At 37.6% G+C, this 18,777-nt stretch overlaps 1 protein-coding gene across 1 annotated transcript in view; it reads left to right on the top strand.

Annotated features, from left to right (window-relative positions):
• Positions 1-18,777, top strand: part of LOC126162015 (esterase FE4-like) — a 431,873-nt gene that overhangs the window by 383,112 nt on the left and 29,984 nt on the right. The window contains exon 9 of the mRNA XM_049918237.1: positions 14,702-14,852. Within this exon, the coding sequence (XP_049774194.1) occupies positions 14,702-14,852 (151 nt within the window). The remainder of the gene's footprint in view (positions 1-14,701; positions 14,853-18,777) is intronic.

Raw genomic sequence — 18,777 nt, 5'->3', positions numbered from 1 at the left:
TTATGAGCTAATACAAGCTCAGTCATGTACTACTAATAAGGCAGGGTAAGGTCTGCCTTAAGACTATTTACACAATAATGTACATTCAGTTAACATAATTAAATAATTTTTTTACATATTCAGTTATCTGGTAAAAATCTGGCTGATGATTATGATGAAATTCAATTACTTAAGTTATGAAAGTTACATCATCATACAAAATGTTGTTCATTAGTTCTGCCTCTATGCACAAAAGAGCTAATGTGTTTAGCATTTCCTGGTTTAAGGTATATCTTAGATAATTTTTCACCTGTTTTAAGCAAGAAAAGCTTCTCTTACCCAAATAATTTGTTGATTGTGTACACAGAGCCATGCAAACTGCTATATCCAAGTTTGGATAAATGTTTTGCAAATTCTGTTTTTTCAGGAATGAAGATAGACTTTCCAATGATCCAGATATACTTTTGCCAAAAGTCTTTCAGAACAAATGTGACATTGAAAATGTATGCATTCTTGAACTAAGTTGGTCTGTAAATCGGTAGGATACATTTATTCCAAGAAAAGGGCTTTTTCCACTAAGAACTGATGATGACAATTCACTTTTTTTCTGAGGATGAGAAATGTGTTAACCCTGAAAATATCACTCACAGTCATTCTCATCCCTTCATCCAATATTTCATCATAAATTTCTTTCCTTTTTAGGTTGCCTTTTTCCCCAAGTCTTTTGTATACTGCTTTGACATGCTTAATTCCTTCGCCTTTTCTTTAAAATACTTAAAATTTTCTTGTTGAAATGAAAAACATGCAAAGAGATTCATAAAGATCAGCACACTGATCAAACTGTGGTAGAAGCCTGAATTTGAACATTCCAAAAACACATTCCACACATCAACCATTACCACCATTTCCAGCTTTTCTAAATTCAAAAATATTCCTGTTACTTCATTTTGCATTACAGGCTTTTCTGTTACAATCATTCATGATTGATTCCAGTTTTAAGGACTTTGTGCCAAGAATCTCTCAGACTTCTACATGTGTCCTCTCTAGCTGACCAACATGTCAGATTTACTCTCTTTAGCACTTTCCCTTCCTCAATTTCAGTCACTAATTTTTGCCAGTGTTGTGTGGCAGTTACAAAAGAAAAATTTAGATTTCTTAAAGCAACATGAACAAGCAACAAGCTTCTCTGCAATATTCAGTGTAGCTGTAGTTATAAATTTAAAGAGTGAGCAGTACTTATGCTGAGTGTTTTGAGTTCTGAAATAATGGCAGAAAACATTTCTTCAGCTTCACATCCCTCTGAGGTCAAGAACTTAATAAATCTTTCAAACATTTCACCAAAATGTATCTAATGATAAGGGTAAATTAGTTCACATGAGCTATGGGAACACATGATTAAGGAAAAATATTTCACCCCTCTTATCTTGTCATCAATCTGTTTTAAGACTTTATGATCCACCAAGAGCACAAACTCATCACAAGCTGTCTTTGATAAGTAACTGGTACTTCCAGATATTTGATTCCCACATGATTAAATATGAATGGCTAAAAAAGGATCAAATGCTTCTAACAGTTCCAAAATCATAACAAAAATTTCTGTTATGTGGATCACTGAACTTTTCATTCTTTCCTCTGCAAGTGAGACCTCTTGAACACAGTCACTTCACAGCAGTAACAACCCTCTTCAGAAAGTTTCTCCAATAAGCAATTTCTTCATCAGTCTAAGCATGCAGAAAATTGTCGAGTCAGCCATTGATCTCACTTCTATCTTTCAAACTAAGGATACTAAATTTATGATATGCAGAGTTTTCATGCTGAGGTTCTCGTTGTTCTGAATTTTTCCAGCCATTAAATCCTTTGTTCTCAAACTGAGTCTTATTGTCCAATGGACCAAACACCAAACAGGGCCCACAATATACAGATCTTTTACTTTCAGAATAAACCAACCAATTTCAGTCATACACTTCATTCTTTTTCATTTTTCTTTGGGAGATACTTACTGGTAAGAAACAACACTAATCAGCATATATTTTTTCACTTTTAGAGAAGTCACAGCACTTGCTTTGATTGAAGTGGTACCTTTCGATAATCTCCCTTAAGGTATCTTCAATTTCCCATAAAGCAGAATCTTTGTTTAGATTTACTGTTGTTTGCCCTTGGTCACTACTTAATATCTGATTCTGAGATGCATCTTCAATTGTTATACTTATTGATGATTCCTCTATTGCCTCTCCATCAAAAACATAAATATCCATTTCTCAAAAGCAGATTTTCAGCAGATGACTGTTGTTGTTGGGCTGCAGAGTTCAAATACGGTTCATCTTTTCCAGATAGTATTGTGTCAGTGCATGTTATCAAAGCTCCTGGTCTTTCATGACCACTTCCACTACCACTTATAAAAAAAATTTGACAATTTTTATCGTTTTACACATAATCTCTTCTTGTTTTTCTGTTTTCATTTTGGCCTTTCATTTTATACTCAGTGCCGCTACATCACTCTCTCCCATCACTCATTCTAACAATTGTTATCCAAGAACTGAAATCAAAAAGATTACATAGGAGTTTTACTTCTTGTACATAATTATCAGTATCCTTCATTTAGACTTCAGACACTGAATAATTGCCAAACATATGTACAAGAAATTTATTTAAGTATCATACAAAAAACCAAAATCTCTTTATGTAGCTTCCAAAATAGCTATTTCTCAAGTTAAATTATGTGTTACTGATTTGTTATGAATGATTTATTGTAATATACAGGGTGATTCAAAAAGAATACCACAACTTTAGGAATTTAAAACTCTGTAACAACAAAAGGCAGAGCTAAGCACTATCTGTCGGCGAATTATGGGAGCTATAAAGTTTCATTTAGTTGTACATTTGTTCGCTTGAGGCACTGTTGACTAGGCGTCAGCGTCAGTTGAAGCTAAGATGGCGACCGCTCAACAGAAAGCTTTTTGTGTTATTGAGTACGGCAGAAGTGAATCGACGACAGTTGTTCAGCGTGCATTTCGAACGAAGTATGGTGTTAAACCTCCTGATAGGTGGTGTATTAAACGTTGGTATAAACAGTTTACAGAGAATGAGCGTTTGTGCAAAGGGAAAAGTTCTGGACGGCCGAGAACGAGTGATGAAAATGTAGCACGCATCCAGCAAGCATTTGTTCGCAGCCCAGGAAAATCGACTCGCACAGCTAGCAGAGAGCTGCAAATTCCACAATGAACTGTATGGAGAGTCCTACGAAAAAGGTTAGTTATGAAACCTTATCGTCTGAAATTGGTTCAAGCACTGTCTGCAGCTGATAAGATTAAAAGAATTGATTTCTGTGATTTTATCCTTGCTCAAATGGAAACAGATGAATCTTTCGTTTCAAAGATTGTGTTTAGTGATGAAGCAACTTTCCACACTAACGGGAAAGTCAACCGTCACAATGTCTGTATATGGGGCACTGAGAATCCGCGGGAAACAACTCAGTATGAACGTGACTCGCCTAAGGTGAACTTTTTCTGTGCCATTTCAGCCAATAAAGTTTTTGGTCCCTTTTTCTTCGAAGGTGCTACTGTAACTGGACTACAGTATCTGGAGATGTTAGAGAATTGGCTGTTCCCTCAGCTCGAACAAGAAGCACAACAATTCATATTTCAGCAGGATGGAGCGCCACCACATTGGCACTTATCTGTCCGTAACTACCTGAATGTCAACTACCCAAGGCGATGGATCGGCCGCCAGGCAGCCCGTGACAGAGCACTTCATCACTGGCCTCGAAGAAGCCCTGATCTTACCCCCTGCGATTTTTTCTTATGGGGGTATGTTAAGGATATGGTGTTTCGGCCACCTCTCCCAGCCTCCATTGATGATTTGAAACGAGAAATAACAGCAGCTATCCAAACTGTTACGCCTGATATGCTACAGAGAGTGTGCAACAAGTTGGAGTATCGGGTTGATATTGCTCGAGTGTCTGGAGGGGGCCATATTGAACATCTCTGAACTTGTTTTTGAGTGAAAAAAAAAAACCTTTTTAAATACTCTTTGTAATGATGTATAACAGAAGGTTATATTATGTTTCTTTCATTAAATACACATTTTTAAAGTTGTGGTATTCTTTTTGAATCACCCTGTATTATGATTACTTATCTACTATAAGTTTTTACACATTGTTGATGTTATGTTATGAAGTTATTCATACAGTCCATGAAATAATTTGAAAAATTACAGCACACAACCAAAAAAAATGTGCCAGAGAAATATTCATACATATTGTTTGGCTACGATAACTTGATGATTGCACTTCTGCTGGTACAAGCAGAGAAAATCAGCACTAGCTGAAAGATATTCTTTTGTCTCTGAGCGCTGCCAACATTAATCTGCCCATAAATATGAAGTGGTACTATAAACATTGTTAAGGATATGCTGCAAGCAGCAAATGCTGGCTCCCCATTACCACTCCACTCCCCTTGACATCTTTAATGTGTGGGCAAGGCCATTCCCAGCAGCCACTGCATGAGTTGTCAAATTATCATGACCAGATTGTATTACAATTTGCAAGATACAATCAAACAAGGCAGCTTTTCTTTTGTTTTTGAAGTAAATACCGGATGGGACTTCCCCATTTGTATCACCACTCTGTATCTATCTCTACTGAACTCAGTGCCACCACGTGACATATGCCTACAATAGCATGATCTTACTTCAGCTTCTGCAGTGTCCATACCATGCTTGTGCCATCATTTTGGCCAGTCACACTTAGCAAACAGTCATGTCATTTGTCCCCTCGCCAAAACCAACACTACTACCCATGTTGTAGAAAAATTTATCTAAGTAGTGGAACGTATTACCTGTTGAATTGTTTGTGTGGACTTACTAACATTTAGGCATATACATATGAATCTTTTTAATTTCTGTAAGACACAAAAAAGACACCAAATTTGCCACCACTAAAATCTGCTGCCCTAGGCTCCAGTCTACTCAGACTGCTAGTAAATCCCCCACTGTATGGTACTGTAATTTCTGATTATAAAGTATAGATGACACATTGACAGCAATGGCTACTACCTTTAGTAGTTACCTCCTCACAGTGGCAGCGGACCTGCCAACAAAGAAAGTAAATCAGGCACTGTGTTCACCAACAGCAGTCATTATTTTCTAAAATACAATCACTAAGAAGATTACAAAAAGCCTTATATCATGATAAAACACAAAATCTTCTCTCTCTTATCTTGTTTCTAGCAGAGTATTAGCAACTTCTGCCAATAGGACAGGGCCACTCTTGAGTTCTCAGTCACTGAGTGAGGTGGTGCAGTGGTTAGCACAATGCACTCACATTCAGGAGGATGGCAGTTCAAACCCACATTTGGCATCCAGGTATAGGTTTTACATGATTTCTTTAGACTGTTCCACTCAAATTCCAAGATGATTCCTTTGAAAAAGCACAGCCGATTTCCTTCTCTATCCTTGATGCCATCCAAGCTTGCAATCTGTCTATTATGACCTCAATATTGACGGGACTTGAAACCCAATCTTCCTTCCTTTGAGTTATCAGTCAGTGACTCAAAGCAATTTCCTAACAAACTGAAACATGTAGTAGTAACATCTTTCAATAAAAAGGGAGGTAAGCATATCATGACCAAGTGCAGACCCAAACATCACCTAGCAATACTTTCAAATGTTTTAGAGAAAGGGTTCTGTAATAGAATACTGCTTCATTTTTCTAAGCAGAATGTATTACATTGTAGTACATTAATACTTGTTCCATAGAGCATGAATACGATATTTTGTAATGATGTGGAACGTGTCCCTCATGTGACTTTCTTTGTAGAGCACCCATATGGAAGCTACACTAGGCTCGTAAAATGAATTCCTAGCAGAGTTAAACAAAAATAGCATGCCATTAATATATCATTATTTGCATCTTCTTGCATAGATCAATTACTACGCTGACAACATCAATGACAAACTGCACCATAGGATAAATACTAAACCTTAGCATGGTAAAATGTATGATATGGAGTCTGTTTTCACTATTGCAAGAAGATAGCAAGACTGTTTAATAGATTAATCCCATTTTGTATTAAAATATCTAGGAGGAATGACCAGGAACTTGAATCCACAAAAGACTAAAAAATAGATCCCTTTTAATTGAAACTGCTGCATCTGGGAATAATAGTACATCTGGATAGTAGTTTTCATTTTGACTTTCAATTCACTACTGCCAGTATACACCAATGCTGGATTATCTGCCTAAAAATCACCCTCACATACCAAACATGCTGCAGTGCTTCATTTTTTTGTAAATGTCATGCCACTAGTAAAAAATATGGCACAACAGTGCAACAGTCTGGCAAGGCATGCACATCCACAGAAGCATTAACTGTTTAGACAAGCGTGTGGCTTGCAACAGAAACTGTCCTGTATTTAATGAGGGGAAGAATATCAAGATAAAGCTCATTTAGCATGCAACATACACTGAAGCTAAAAATATGTATCACTCTATACAGCCACTCACTTTTACAATGTCTTTTGTGTCCTTGTCAAAAAAGCCCATAACAAAAAGGTGTTACTAAACATGTATAAACAGCAAATGCTTCAATTACAATATTATCCTGCAAAGTATATATATCAACTGAACCTTCCCAAAGACACAGCATCTCCTTGCATCCTTAGTGTCACTTCCAGACCATTATAATAGCGCCAGAAGTTTGTGTTACTATTGCTTTTATGGAACTTTTATACTCATTTGGATAATGAGGGTTTTTTATTAAGTACATGGGAAGCTAATGCTGCATAATAGCCACTGTTTTCTTCAAACACACTGTATAATTTAGGCACTGTATAAGCATTTACAAAAAAATTACCTTGTTCTATCTGTAGACTTTAACTTACTTTTTATTTATTCAACTGCCACAACACAAATTTATCTTGTACAAATTGACAGCCATGTGACCCATTCACAAGAGGATTAGAATAAAGGCAAATGAGAGAATAACAGAAACACCCCCTCCTGCCCCCTTCTCCCCCTCCCCAAACACACACACACACACACACACACACACACACACACACACACACACATCGACTGGAGTGGGGGTTCTATCAAGTGCAGTGGATAGAGGGAGAAAGAGGGGGGAGAATGGAGGAGTGGTTGGGGGTGGGTAGGTAGCAGCTTGGAAGGAGGCAGGAGGTCTGCAAGCCAAGAATGCAGGAGGGTGAGGTGGTAAGTACACAGCTAGGGAAGTGACACATGGATGCTGGCACCAGTGAGGTGCAGCATGCAGTGAAGATGACATTGAGGTGTGGATTGGGAGGTAGTGACAGGACAGAGGAAGGGGAAACTGCTGGATAGAGTTTCTGGATGTAGTTGGTTATCAAGAAGAGTTATGCTTTACCTTATGTGCCAGCTACTAGTTCAATTTGCTGACCCTGATGGACCATTCAGTACTGACTGGCCACCACATCATCCTCTGCCAACAGCTTCATTCAGATGTAGTACAGAGTTGCATGGGATCACTACACTGCTCTTCCAGCTGTTGTTAGTTTCTCAGACTTTGAAGCTGCTACTTCTCTCTCAAGTAACTCCTCAATAAGCATCATGAAGCTGGTTGCACCCCTTTTCAGTACTTCTACCAAGAAAGAATCCTTGTAAAATACCAGGAATTGAAGCAGATCCTCCACACAGCAGTAATACACACTTATCACTTAGTTACAGACACAGACTGTAACTTATTGTAGAAACTCACAAATCATCTGTAAGCTTAGACTCTGCTACACCAACAGTTTGCACAGTAACTAAAACAGAAAATATTTTCATGATGTGTCTGTGTGTACAAGAAATGCATTTCAAAGATTCTGATACACCTGCTCTGAAAGATTATACCCATTAGAACATATAGCCTCAATAGGGAGATAAGTATTTGGTAGCAATAAATAACACTCCTCATTCTTTTCCCTGTGGCACAATCTTCTGAATAAAAGTTATCACAGTGTACCTGCTATGTAGGATGTTCCCTTTACTTGCCACCACATGATTTCATAGACAATGAGGCTCTCAACAATATCTTCATACAGTCCCCCCCCCCCCCACTCCTCCCTTCCCATTACCATTCCTCTCCCAACTGTTCATTCTCTGTGTGAATTTAGTGCATACAATGTGTAATTGGGCAAACCCACCACAGTTCCAATGGGGCTAGCTCACTGAGAGGTTCATACACGGCACCCATCTCTGGACAGTCACGGGAAGTGGTGAAGGATTTGCTTCCCAGAAAACACTTCTCAGTCTGATAAATTTAGCAGCTCCAATGATGATGTAAGAAAAACATGGATCAAATGATGCTTCAGTAAAGAAAATATAATTTTTTTTCTGGCATAGACAGAAAGATATTAACTGTCGGTGAACCGTTGTATTACACAGTCTGAAAACCACAACTAATTTCTTGAAATTTTTTACATAATTTTAACAAAATGCTTCATCTTGTTTTAAAAATGATAAATAGACTGTAGTTTGCACAGTGAACATAATGAACTGAGATATAATCCAAATGTTGGCTTTACAAACTATGTCAAATGATATAAAACTGTATTTAGAAGGGTGGTAAAGGCATCAAAAAAATTTATTTTGAACCATGCAAATAAATCAAAAGTAATATTGTCAGCTATAGAACCTGATTCACAACTAATTTGTTGTGTAACCCGATTTTGGAATTTTATGAACTGCCAACTACAACACTTCAGCTTAGTCACAGAACAGACTTCTAACGTGCAGTGCAAGTTAGAAGTCTGTTTTGTAACTAAGCTGAAGTGCTCAGTGATACAAATTTACATGTGCAACAATAGAAATGTGGTGAAAATGCATTCAGTACAAATCTGAAGTGCTCAATTATGCACGTTTATGTGTGCAATGATGTGAATGCAGAAAAAACTACAAATGTTGTCTGCTGGACGAAAACTATGAAAACAGGTACTCCAAAACAACATTTCATGATAACTAATCAGTAAGAAACATAGCACATGTTGTAATGAAAGCATGAAAGCCGTCTGATGATGAATCATAATGATTCTAAACCAGGTAATGGTACCTTTTGAATAAAGGAACTTAAAATAAATTTGTGGCTGGTTGCTATCTCAACACCATCAACATTTGTCTTCAGATAACAGTCACGGTCTCCAACCATGTCATCATATGACAAAATCACATTATTCACAACGTTGAAAATGGCTGTGATATGAGGTCTGAGAGGGTACGGTCAAGTAGGGGGTGCCCCAGGGATCAGCGTTGGGGCCACTCCTATTCCTTATTTATATAAATGATATGCCCTCTACTATTATGGGTAACTCTCAAATATTTCTGTCTGTTAATGACACTAGCTTGGTAGTAAAGGATGTTGGGTGCAACACTGACTCGGTTTCAAATAGTGCAGTTCATGACCTAAGTTCATGGCTTGTAGAAAATAAACTAATGCTAAATCACAGTAAGACTCAGTTTTTACGGTTCCTAACACACAGTTTAAAAAAAAAAAAAAACTGACTTTCATGATCTTGTTCAAAGACGTAATGCTGCCATTTTTACTGTTTGAATGGTATCTCAAGTAAGTGATCATTATTTAATATACTTTGCTTATTTTCATTCTCTTATGTCATGTGGTATTACATTCTAGGGTAACTCTTCCCATTCTAAAAGGATATTTTTGGCTCAGAAATGGGCAGTTCGAGCAATAATTGGTGTAAGTCCATGAACCTCTTGGCGACCCTTGTTCACAAGTCTGGGTATTTTGATATTGGTCTCTCAATATATATATTCCTTACCGTTATTTCTTGTTAACAATATTAGCTTATTCCCAAGAATAAGCAACTTTCACTCAGTTAATACTTGGCATAAATCAAACCTGCATTTGGATTGGACTTCCTTAACTCTTGTGCAGAAAGGTGTGCAGTATACTGCTGCATCCATTTTCAATAAGCGACCACTCAGATTCAAAAATCTTAGCAGTACTCCATGCACTTTCAAATCAAAACTGAAGAGTTTCCTCATGGGTCACTCCTTCTATTCTGTCAAGGAGTTCCTTGAAAAAGTGAGCTGGTTCTTGTTGCACTGTTGATTGTATTTACTTAAACTTACGGATTGATTTTTTTGGGTTCATAAACATTTTATTTTTATCTGTTATTACTCTTATGTTGTAATGTCATGTACTGACACATTACATGACCTTGGAGATTTGCTCCTCAATTTGGTCCTGTGGAACTTGATGTGTAAATAAATAAATAAAACACATCTCATCTTTGAAATTGCTGATGTACTCTGTAACATACTAGCATTCACTCTCTTCCTCTCCACATCTCTGACAGCTACAGTTCACATACCAATTAATCGACCTTCAGTCTCATCCCACGCAAGTCTACAACATAGCATGAATTAATGCAGATATAATCAATCTACAGCAAGCTCCATGTGATGTGGCAGGCATAAAGGCTTTTGTCTGACCTAAAGTCAGTGACATTCCATCCGGTTGCACACCCAACCATAGAAAAAATTTTGGTTGCTTATTGATCCACTATAAAGCACATTTCAGATATGTGCTAATCAGTATCTTATGACTCTTCATATGGACTAAATTGTGGTCCTTGCCCAAGGATGGAGCCAGTTTCTGCCTTGGTTGCTGATGAGGATCAAAATGATAATGGATTAAACAAATCATAACAGAGAGGGCACTATAAAATTTACTTTACAATACTTTATCTCAGCACCAATTTACACTGACAGGTCCAAGCAGTGACAGGAGCTTAGCTGCTCATTAGTTTGTTCCAATAATGTTTTCTAGATCCACTTACCAAATTAATTCACCATATATGATGTAGAGGTGCATGTGATCTCCCAAGCACATTCAAGCTAGAGAATTCCTCACCTGCTCTCACTCCTTCAGAATGCTTCAAGCTACCCAGTGAACAGAGCCATTGGAGGCACAACATCCATCTACATCATCTTACAGCATTGAAGGAAGGAGAAATGCCCTGTTGGGCACTAGAACATGTTGAAATTTGAGGAAGCAAAATGGCAGATGCAGCAGCCAAGGAGCCTGCACAGTACCTACAGTAGCATAATGTCAGGTCCACTAACATGTAGTAACATTGATTTCAAAAAACATGATCATGTATGTTACTTGAGAGGGGAGTGGCTGGAAGTAGAAAATAACAATCTGCAGTCAGTTACAAACAACAATTTGCAGTCAGTGATATTGACTTTCGCAGCATAACTCCTTCTAGATAGAAATCCTTCTTGCTCCCATTGTCTTTAACATACTTATTCCTCTTACTTCAAGAGGACCTGCCAGTGTGTGGTGCATGTTGTGTAAGGCTGGTATGGCTGTCTGCAAACAATATGTTGGAAAAATACAACTAGTTTTCAGATCAGAGGAAAGACTATAACTTGGCAGAAAACGTACCCTTTAATTTAAATAATGACAGATAATGTATGAAACCCCCAATAAATTTATGATCTCATCTTCCCTCCGTAAGTCCTTATGTCCTTACCTCTACCTCCTTACTCATGTACTAGGCAAGCAACATGGATAGCACAAATAACTACAGATTGGTATCTGTCTTGTCTGGTATCTCAGATATATTAGAGATGCTTATGCAAGATAAATATTGATTAAATTCTTAAACAAACACAATACTCTGATTCCCATACAATTCAGTTTCCAAAAATGGAAATCCACAAAAACAACTATTTGTAGACTAACAAAATCTGTCATAGACAGATTATATAAAATAAAGTCTGTTTCTGCTATGTTTCTGTCTAAAGGCTTTGACACAATCACTGTCACAGCCCTAACTGAAAAACTTGAAATCTGTGGGATACATGGATAGGCAGCATAATGGATAAAAACATATGTGGCAACATAAGACAGCATGTAATGACAATTTGCATGCAGATATGAAATACAGGCCATTAAATATATGTACATCACGGATCTGTACTTGGTTCACTAATGTTCAGTCTCTTTATAAAGAATATCAGAGTCACTGTAAAGGAACAAAAAAATAGTGAATGCTGAAATGATGTAACATTAGTCACCAAAAAAATCTGGGAACACATGAAAGAAGTGCATGTATTTTGACAAACAACATAGTGCAGTGTCGCATACAGACTGACTTAATTGTAGATCTAAAAAATACTTTGTTCATAGTTTTCAAAAACAAAGATAAGGATGCATATATGCAGACTGAAGTGATGAATGAAAATTTGTACCAAGGCCAGGATTCAAACCTAGATCTCCTGCTCACCAGGAAGATGTGCTAACCACTACGCCACCCTGGGACAGTGACATTGCACAACTGCATGGACTACCCTAGCATATCTCCCTCCTCAGCCCAAATTTCCATTTACACTTCAGCTTTCTTGATATTCCCACTAAATTCAAACAGCATTACAGAGGTTCTCAAACTGTAATTCAATAGCACTTCAGCATCAAACAAAATGGAGGAGCCTGCCTGAAAACCATGTATTGGTGCTTTAATCAAATGAAACTATATGGCTCCAGAGACATTTTCAAGTCTCAGACAATGGGGATTTGGGCCAAGGAGGGAGGTGTGCTAGGGTAGTCCATGCAGTTGTGCAAAGCCATTGTGCCAGGGTGGTGCATCTGCATAGTGACCAGCAGCCTCCGGTTCAAATCCCAGCCTTGGCACAAATTTTCATTCACTGCTTCAGTCTGTACACATAAATCATAGATGATTGAAACTTGAAAAAGTCTCTGGAACCATATAGTTTCATTTAAAGAAAAGGTTTATCATACAAATATATTTATAGATGAAACAAGACTGGAAGAAGATATCTGAGTAAGATTTTTAGGAACTGTGTTAGACAATAATCTCCAATGGAGGGAACATAAAGACATTTTCTGCTGAAAATTAAGTACTATAATATTTATTATGGAACAACTTGCACATTACGCTAATACACAACTTCTGTGTGCAGTGTACCATGGCCTTTTTCAACAATATCTATAGTATGGAATTACTATGTGGGAAAACTCCAACAAATATAACACAAAAAGAATTCATTTATTGTGAAAATGGGCATGAGGACCATTGCTAATAATAAAAAGCAGTGATTCATGCAAAACTATCTTGCAGAATCTAACAATACTCACATTTCCTTTCTTGTACAGACTAGTAGCTTCATTAATAAAAGAAAATATATTGCCAGGAAAAATGCAGCTGCCCATTTATATCACACAAGAAATTAAGAACAGCTGAGAAGTATAACAGAAACTAAGAGTTGTTGAAAAAGTTTCTTGATACTCACACATACAACTGGTAAGGTGTCTATCTAAGAGTCTGTTGGGCAGTATGAGAAAGATGATGGTTCTGTTAATTTCTTAAGGATTATTTAATGTTGAAAGAATTTAACAGTGTAGAGAAGTATATATGTAACGACTTAACCTGTGTGAAAGAGTGAATGAAAAAAATATTTATATCTATCTGAATATAAAGCTACAAATAAATGCAAATTTTTTATCATATGGCTTTTGTATGTCTGTGTTATAATCACCTGGTTCAAGAATATTTAAATAACTTTGGGGCCTAAACAGAAATGTAGAGGCAAATGTATATAAAATTAGTATCATATTTGCCCAGTTTTTGTTTTAAATTATATTTTAAGACACTAGATTAAGTTGACTTGTCATGCATTACTAGTGCATACTCTGTATAAATCAATGAATCAATTTGTTGTGGCACTTTGGTGCATGACTGTTTTTCAACCTTGAATTGTGACAAATTTCATTGCAACCAGTCAGGCTATTAACACTAGACAAGCAGTTTTCTATAGACATGTTCTTGTACTGCAGTGAAAAATATTTCTATGGACTCCTGCTCAAAAAGAGAGTGAGAGTGAGTGAGAGAGAGAGAGAGAGGGAGAGAGAGAGAGAGAGAGATTGGTGCTGCAAATTTATTTGCTTACCATATACATTCAGTTAGTAATGGTCACCTTCAAAGTACAGCCAATTTAAACCTCAACATGTCTGTTATCATTCCTCCCATTGCAGAAAACATTACTGCAAAATTCTGGTCTTTTATTTCTGGTGAACACTGTATTTTTTAATACAGTGTTCACCAGAAATAAAAGAATGTATCCTTACTAAACTGTTCATATACTACCTCAGAGTTCAATGATTTTTATGAAAGGACAACATGAAGACACAAGTCATAATAAAAAATTATGTCACTAATATACAACAGTAAATAGTTCCTTGGTTATGTCCAGTGTTTCACTCCTTTAGTGTTGAGGTAATTTCATCATGTAAACTGCATTTGTCTCCAAGAGTTGCAGTTTTTAAATCAACTCTTATTCCTGCTAAAAAGATGCATAGCTGCATCTTAATGTGGACTAACAATAGCATTGCCAGTAAGGTTTAAATGATACATGGTTTTTGACATATGAAAAGATTTATCTTTGGCTTGCGTGATCACGAAGTTCAACTTATTCATGTTTTGTAAGCATTTTCTTTTGAATTTATGTGAAATAGATATGGTTTATCATTTATAAAAATATTAAATGTCACTATTTCTGTATTAACTAATAATGAGTATGTGTGGAGTTGATATATTTGTTGCTCAACATTTATGATCTGAAATAATACTGCTGTAGGTTAAATGATAATTATAACAAACTTGAAAAAAAATTTAATTGTAAGTGAATAATATATTGCATTTTTATCCATTTTTGAAGATGTGTGCAGACCTTCACTTCAATATGGGGTCAGACATAACCGCTAGACTCATCGCATCTACACCCAATCCACCTCAGATTTATCGTTACCAGTTTTCCTTTGAAAGTGACCTAGCACTTACTTCCAGAATGGTTGATCGCAGATTTCCAGGTTAGATTTAATGTTCCTTCACTCATAAAGAAAGTAATATTATTTTAACTGTATAGTTAAGATTTTGTGCCTTAATAAGTTTTTTCATTATTTATTTATTTGTTTATTTTTTATTTTCATATGGTAAGGATAGTTCTGGTAGAATGTAAATAATTCAAGAGTAAAGGAGACCACTAACCAAAGAGCAGAAATATTAAGTTGGTGACAGACACACACACACACAAAATGGAAAGAAAACTTGCTACCTTTCAGAATAAATCTCCTTAGATGAATGATTCAAAACTGGTACAATACAATAATATAATCAAGATAATAAACAATACAATACAAAAATACAATAGTGATAAAAAACAATACAGATAACAATGACAAAGGAAATAATCTGAATTACTACTCAAATTATTTATCTCTGTTAAAGAATTCATCTAAAGAGTAGAAACATTTTTCCAGTAGGAATTCCTTTAGCTTTTTTTTAATAGCATTTTATTTTCTTTTAGACACTTTATATTACTCGGCAGTGCATTAAAGATTTTTGTACTTCTGTACTTTACCCCTTTTTGTACCAGAGAGAGATTTTTCCATTCACAGTGCATATCACCTTTCCATCTTGTGTTATAATGATGGTATGCCTCATTTGTTTCATATTCAGTGGAATTGAGAAGAGTGAAGGCCATGAGTGAGAGGAGATATTGTGAGGTAGTGGTTAATATACCTAACAGTTTAAAAAGATTTTGACATGAGGATCTTGGAGGTACATTACATATAATTCGGACTACTTTTTTCTGGCTTACAAAAAATTTTTTTTGAAAGTGGTGAGTTGCCCCAAAAGATTATTCCATAGCACATCACTGAATGAAAGTAGCCAAAATATGCATACCTTGATACGTTGATGTCTCCAATTTTGGAGATTATTCAGATGGCAAATGTTGCTGACCTAAGCTTTTTAGTGTTTGCTGTATGTGGAATTCCCAGTTGAGCTGGTTATCTATGTGAACGCCTAGGAACTTTGTGCACTGAACATTCTGTAACTGTTGGCTCTCGTGTGCAATGTTAATCTCTACTGGGCTTATGTAACTGGATTGGAACTGCATGTAATTTGTTTTACTGAGGTTTATTGCTAGACAATTTGGTGTACTAGGGTGGGGTGGTGATTGTATTGGGTGAGAGAAGAGCATGGTTGGCTTATGGCTTATGGCTTATGGCACACAGGGAGGCAGCAGGTTTTTGGCTTAGAATGCAAGAGGAAAGGATGGCAGGTGATACATGAGCACTGGAGCCACTGATTCGAAGTGCACAATGAAGATGATATGGAGGAATGGATTGTGAAGGAAAGGGGAAAGTGTTGAGTAGAGGGTGTGGGGAAAGTGGGTTAGTGGAAAGTGAAGCCAGGAAGTTTACAGGAGTGAAAGATGTGTAGCAAGAATTAATCCCATCTGTGCAGTTAAAAACTGGTGCTGGAAGGAAGGATCCAGATGGCCCAGGTAGTGAAGCAGCCATTGAACTTGAGCATATTGCGCTCTTAGCCATTCATCCTGGTAGACAGCTGGTTGGTTGTCACACTGACATAAAAAGCTGTGCAGTGATTTCAAGAGAGTTGGTACATGACTTAGCTGCTTTAACAGGTGGCCCTGTGTCTGATGGGATAGGATAAACCTGTGACAAGACTGGAGTAAGATGTTCCAGGTGGGTGGGCTGGGCAAGTCTTGTATCTGGGTCATCCACAGGGAAATGGCACCTGTAGCAATGGGGTGGGAGAGGGAGTGACATAGGGATTGACCAGTATGTTGTGTAGATTTCATGGGCAGCAGAATGGCACTTTAGGAGGCATGGAAAGGGTCTTGGGTAGGAATGTCCCTCATTTCCAAGCATGATGGTAGATAATAAAAGCCCTGGTGAAGGATATGGTTCAGTTGCACCAGTCCAGGGTGACACTGAATGACAAGGGTGTCACTGCTTTGTAGCTGATTCTTGGGGATGGTGGGAATATTGGCGGCATTTGAGGGTGACATGGGAAATCTGTTTACTGACTAGGTTTCAGGGATAGTGCCTGTCTGTGGAGACTCACCTGAGGCCTCAGTGGCACAGACATGGGCACCTACACGGAACACTCCTATGCCAACCTTTTTATGGCCCATCTAGAGGAAATTTTTCTAGCCTCCCAAAACCCTGAACCTCTTATCTGGTTCAGAATCATTGATAATATCTTCATGACCAGGACTCAGGGCCAAGACACCCTATCCATATTCCTCCAACCTTAACTCCTTCTCTCCCACCCACTTCACTTGGTCATCCTCAACACAATGTGCCATCGTCATGTACACTACCAGCACCTCTCTGATGTCTCCACCCATGCCTCTGTCCATATAAAGTCCACTAACCACCAACATACCTGCATTTTGACAACTCTCACCCCTTTCACATAAAATATTCCTCCCATGCAGCCTGGTCACCCAAGGATGGAATATCTGCACTGACAAAAATTCCCTTGCCCATTATACTGAAAGTCTGGTACTTGGTACTTCCTTCATTTCTCTCCCTTCCTCCATAACTCCCTCCCTCCTACCCTTTAACCACTATCCACACACCAAATAACCCTTACTTCCAACCAGTCACTCTTCTTCCTTAGCTTCATCACCTACATTTCTGGAAATCCCAAATAGCTTGTCTTTTATGTGATAAACTAGAGAAAACTTTTCCAGTAGAACAAATGGCTCCATTTTGTGCACTAAACAACAGACCATATTCCACGTGGAAGTTATTTTAGCCCTTGTGTTTTTGGCATGCATATTAAATTTCACATGAAACAGATTTTTATAGCCACATGGTTAGAGGCGCCATGTCATGGACTACACAGCCCCTCCTGCCGGAGGTTCGAGTCCTCCCTCGAGCATGGGTGTGTGTGTTGTTCTTAGCATAAGTTAGTTAAGTAGTGCATAAGTCTAGGGACTGATGACCTCAGCAGTTTGGTCCCATAGGAATTCACACAAATTTGAACATTTTTTGAGATTTTTATTGTTTACTGATTATTTGTTACTTTTGTAGAATATATCACATTTCATCCATAACATTATAGTGATACCAAATCCTCTCCTTTTAAATATCTGCTTCAAATTTCTTGTAAAAGCCATTATGACAATAATGCAAAGAATCAAGAGCTACCAATGTCTCCTAACCATTTTTCAGTAGTTCCTACAATTTCTTTCGTTTCAACATGATTAACTAACATGTTCAATTTGAGACTTGCATAAATAATATACAGTGTTGTAAGATGAGTGGAAATGCAACTGTCAACTGCTACTACATAGTTTGACATCCAGTGAAAGCATTTGCAATCATGCATGCATTAAAAGTTAAAAAATTACAAAACTGACTAAAAGTGATTTGTAAGGGTTGGCAGCATGATCCCTACAGTGGCTGGTGAACTGGGTTGCTGGTATGTCAGTTCGCCCACCAGTTGTTAAATGGTGGCCTGGGAAATAAACATTCATGGTTGGAAAAGACTTTTATTCATAACAGTTATAGTGACGGGAGCTGAAGAGGGGGTTGTTGGCCTAAGTGATGTATGTGGCCTTGGCAGTTAAAGCGTGCCAGAATCAGCAGTTGTCCACCGGGAGGGCAGCACAATGTGTGATGGCAGCTGGAAGTGTTGTTTGTGATCAGCACAGCACCAGAGTGCTGATACAAGGCAGTGGTAACTACTGGTGATGGCCAGATGGCCAGCCAGAATTGATGGTGTTAAACCTCAGCCTCTGATGCAGCTGATGACAAGGGCATGTGCCAGCTTTGGATAAGGAAAAGCAATGATGAAATCTGCACAGGGCAGTGGTAGGTGGGCAGCTAAATGGACCAGACCCAAACTCACAGCCCACCAGAGAGGCAGCCATCAATAGATTGTAGTCATCCAGTGGGTGACCCAACAGTGAAT

The sequence above is a fragment of the Schistocerca cancellata genome, chromosome 2 (genome assembly GCF_023864275.1).
Source record: "Schistocerca cancellata isolate TAMUIC-IGC-003103 chromosome 2, iqSchCanc2.1, whole genome shotgun sequence".
NCBI classification, from domain to species: Eukaryota; Metazoa; Arthropoda; class Insecta; order Orthoptera; family Acrididae; genus Schistocerca; species Schistocerca cancellata.
This window is presented reverse-complemented; position numbering and strand designations above follow the sequence as displayed.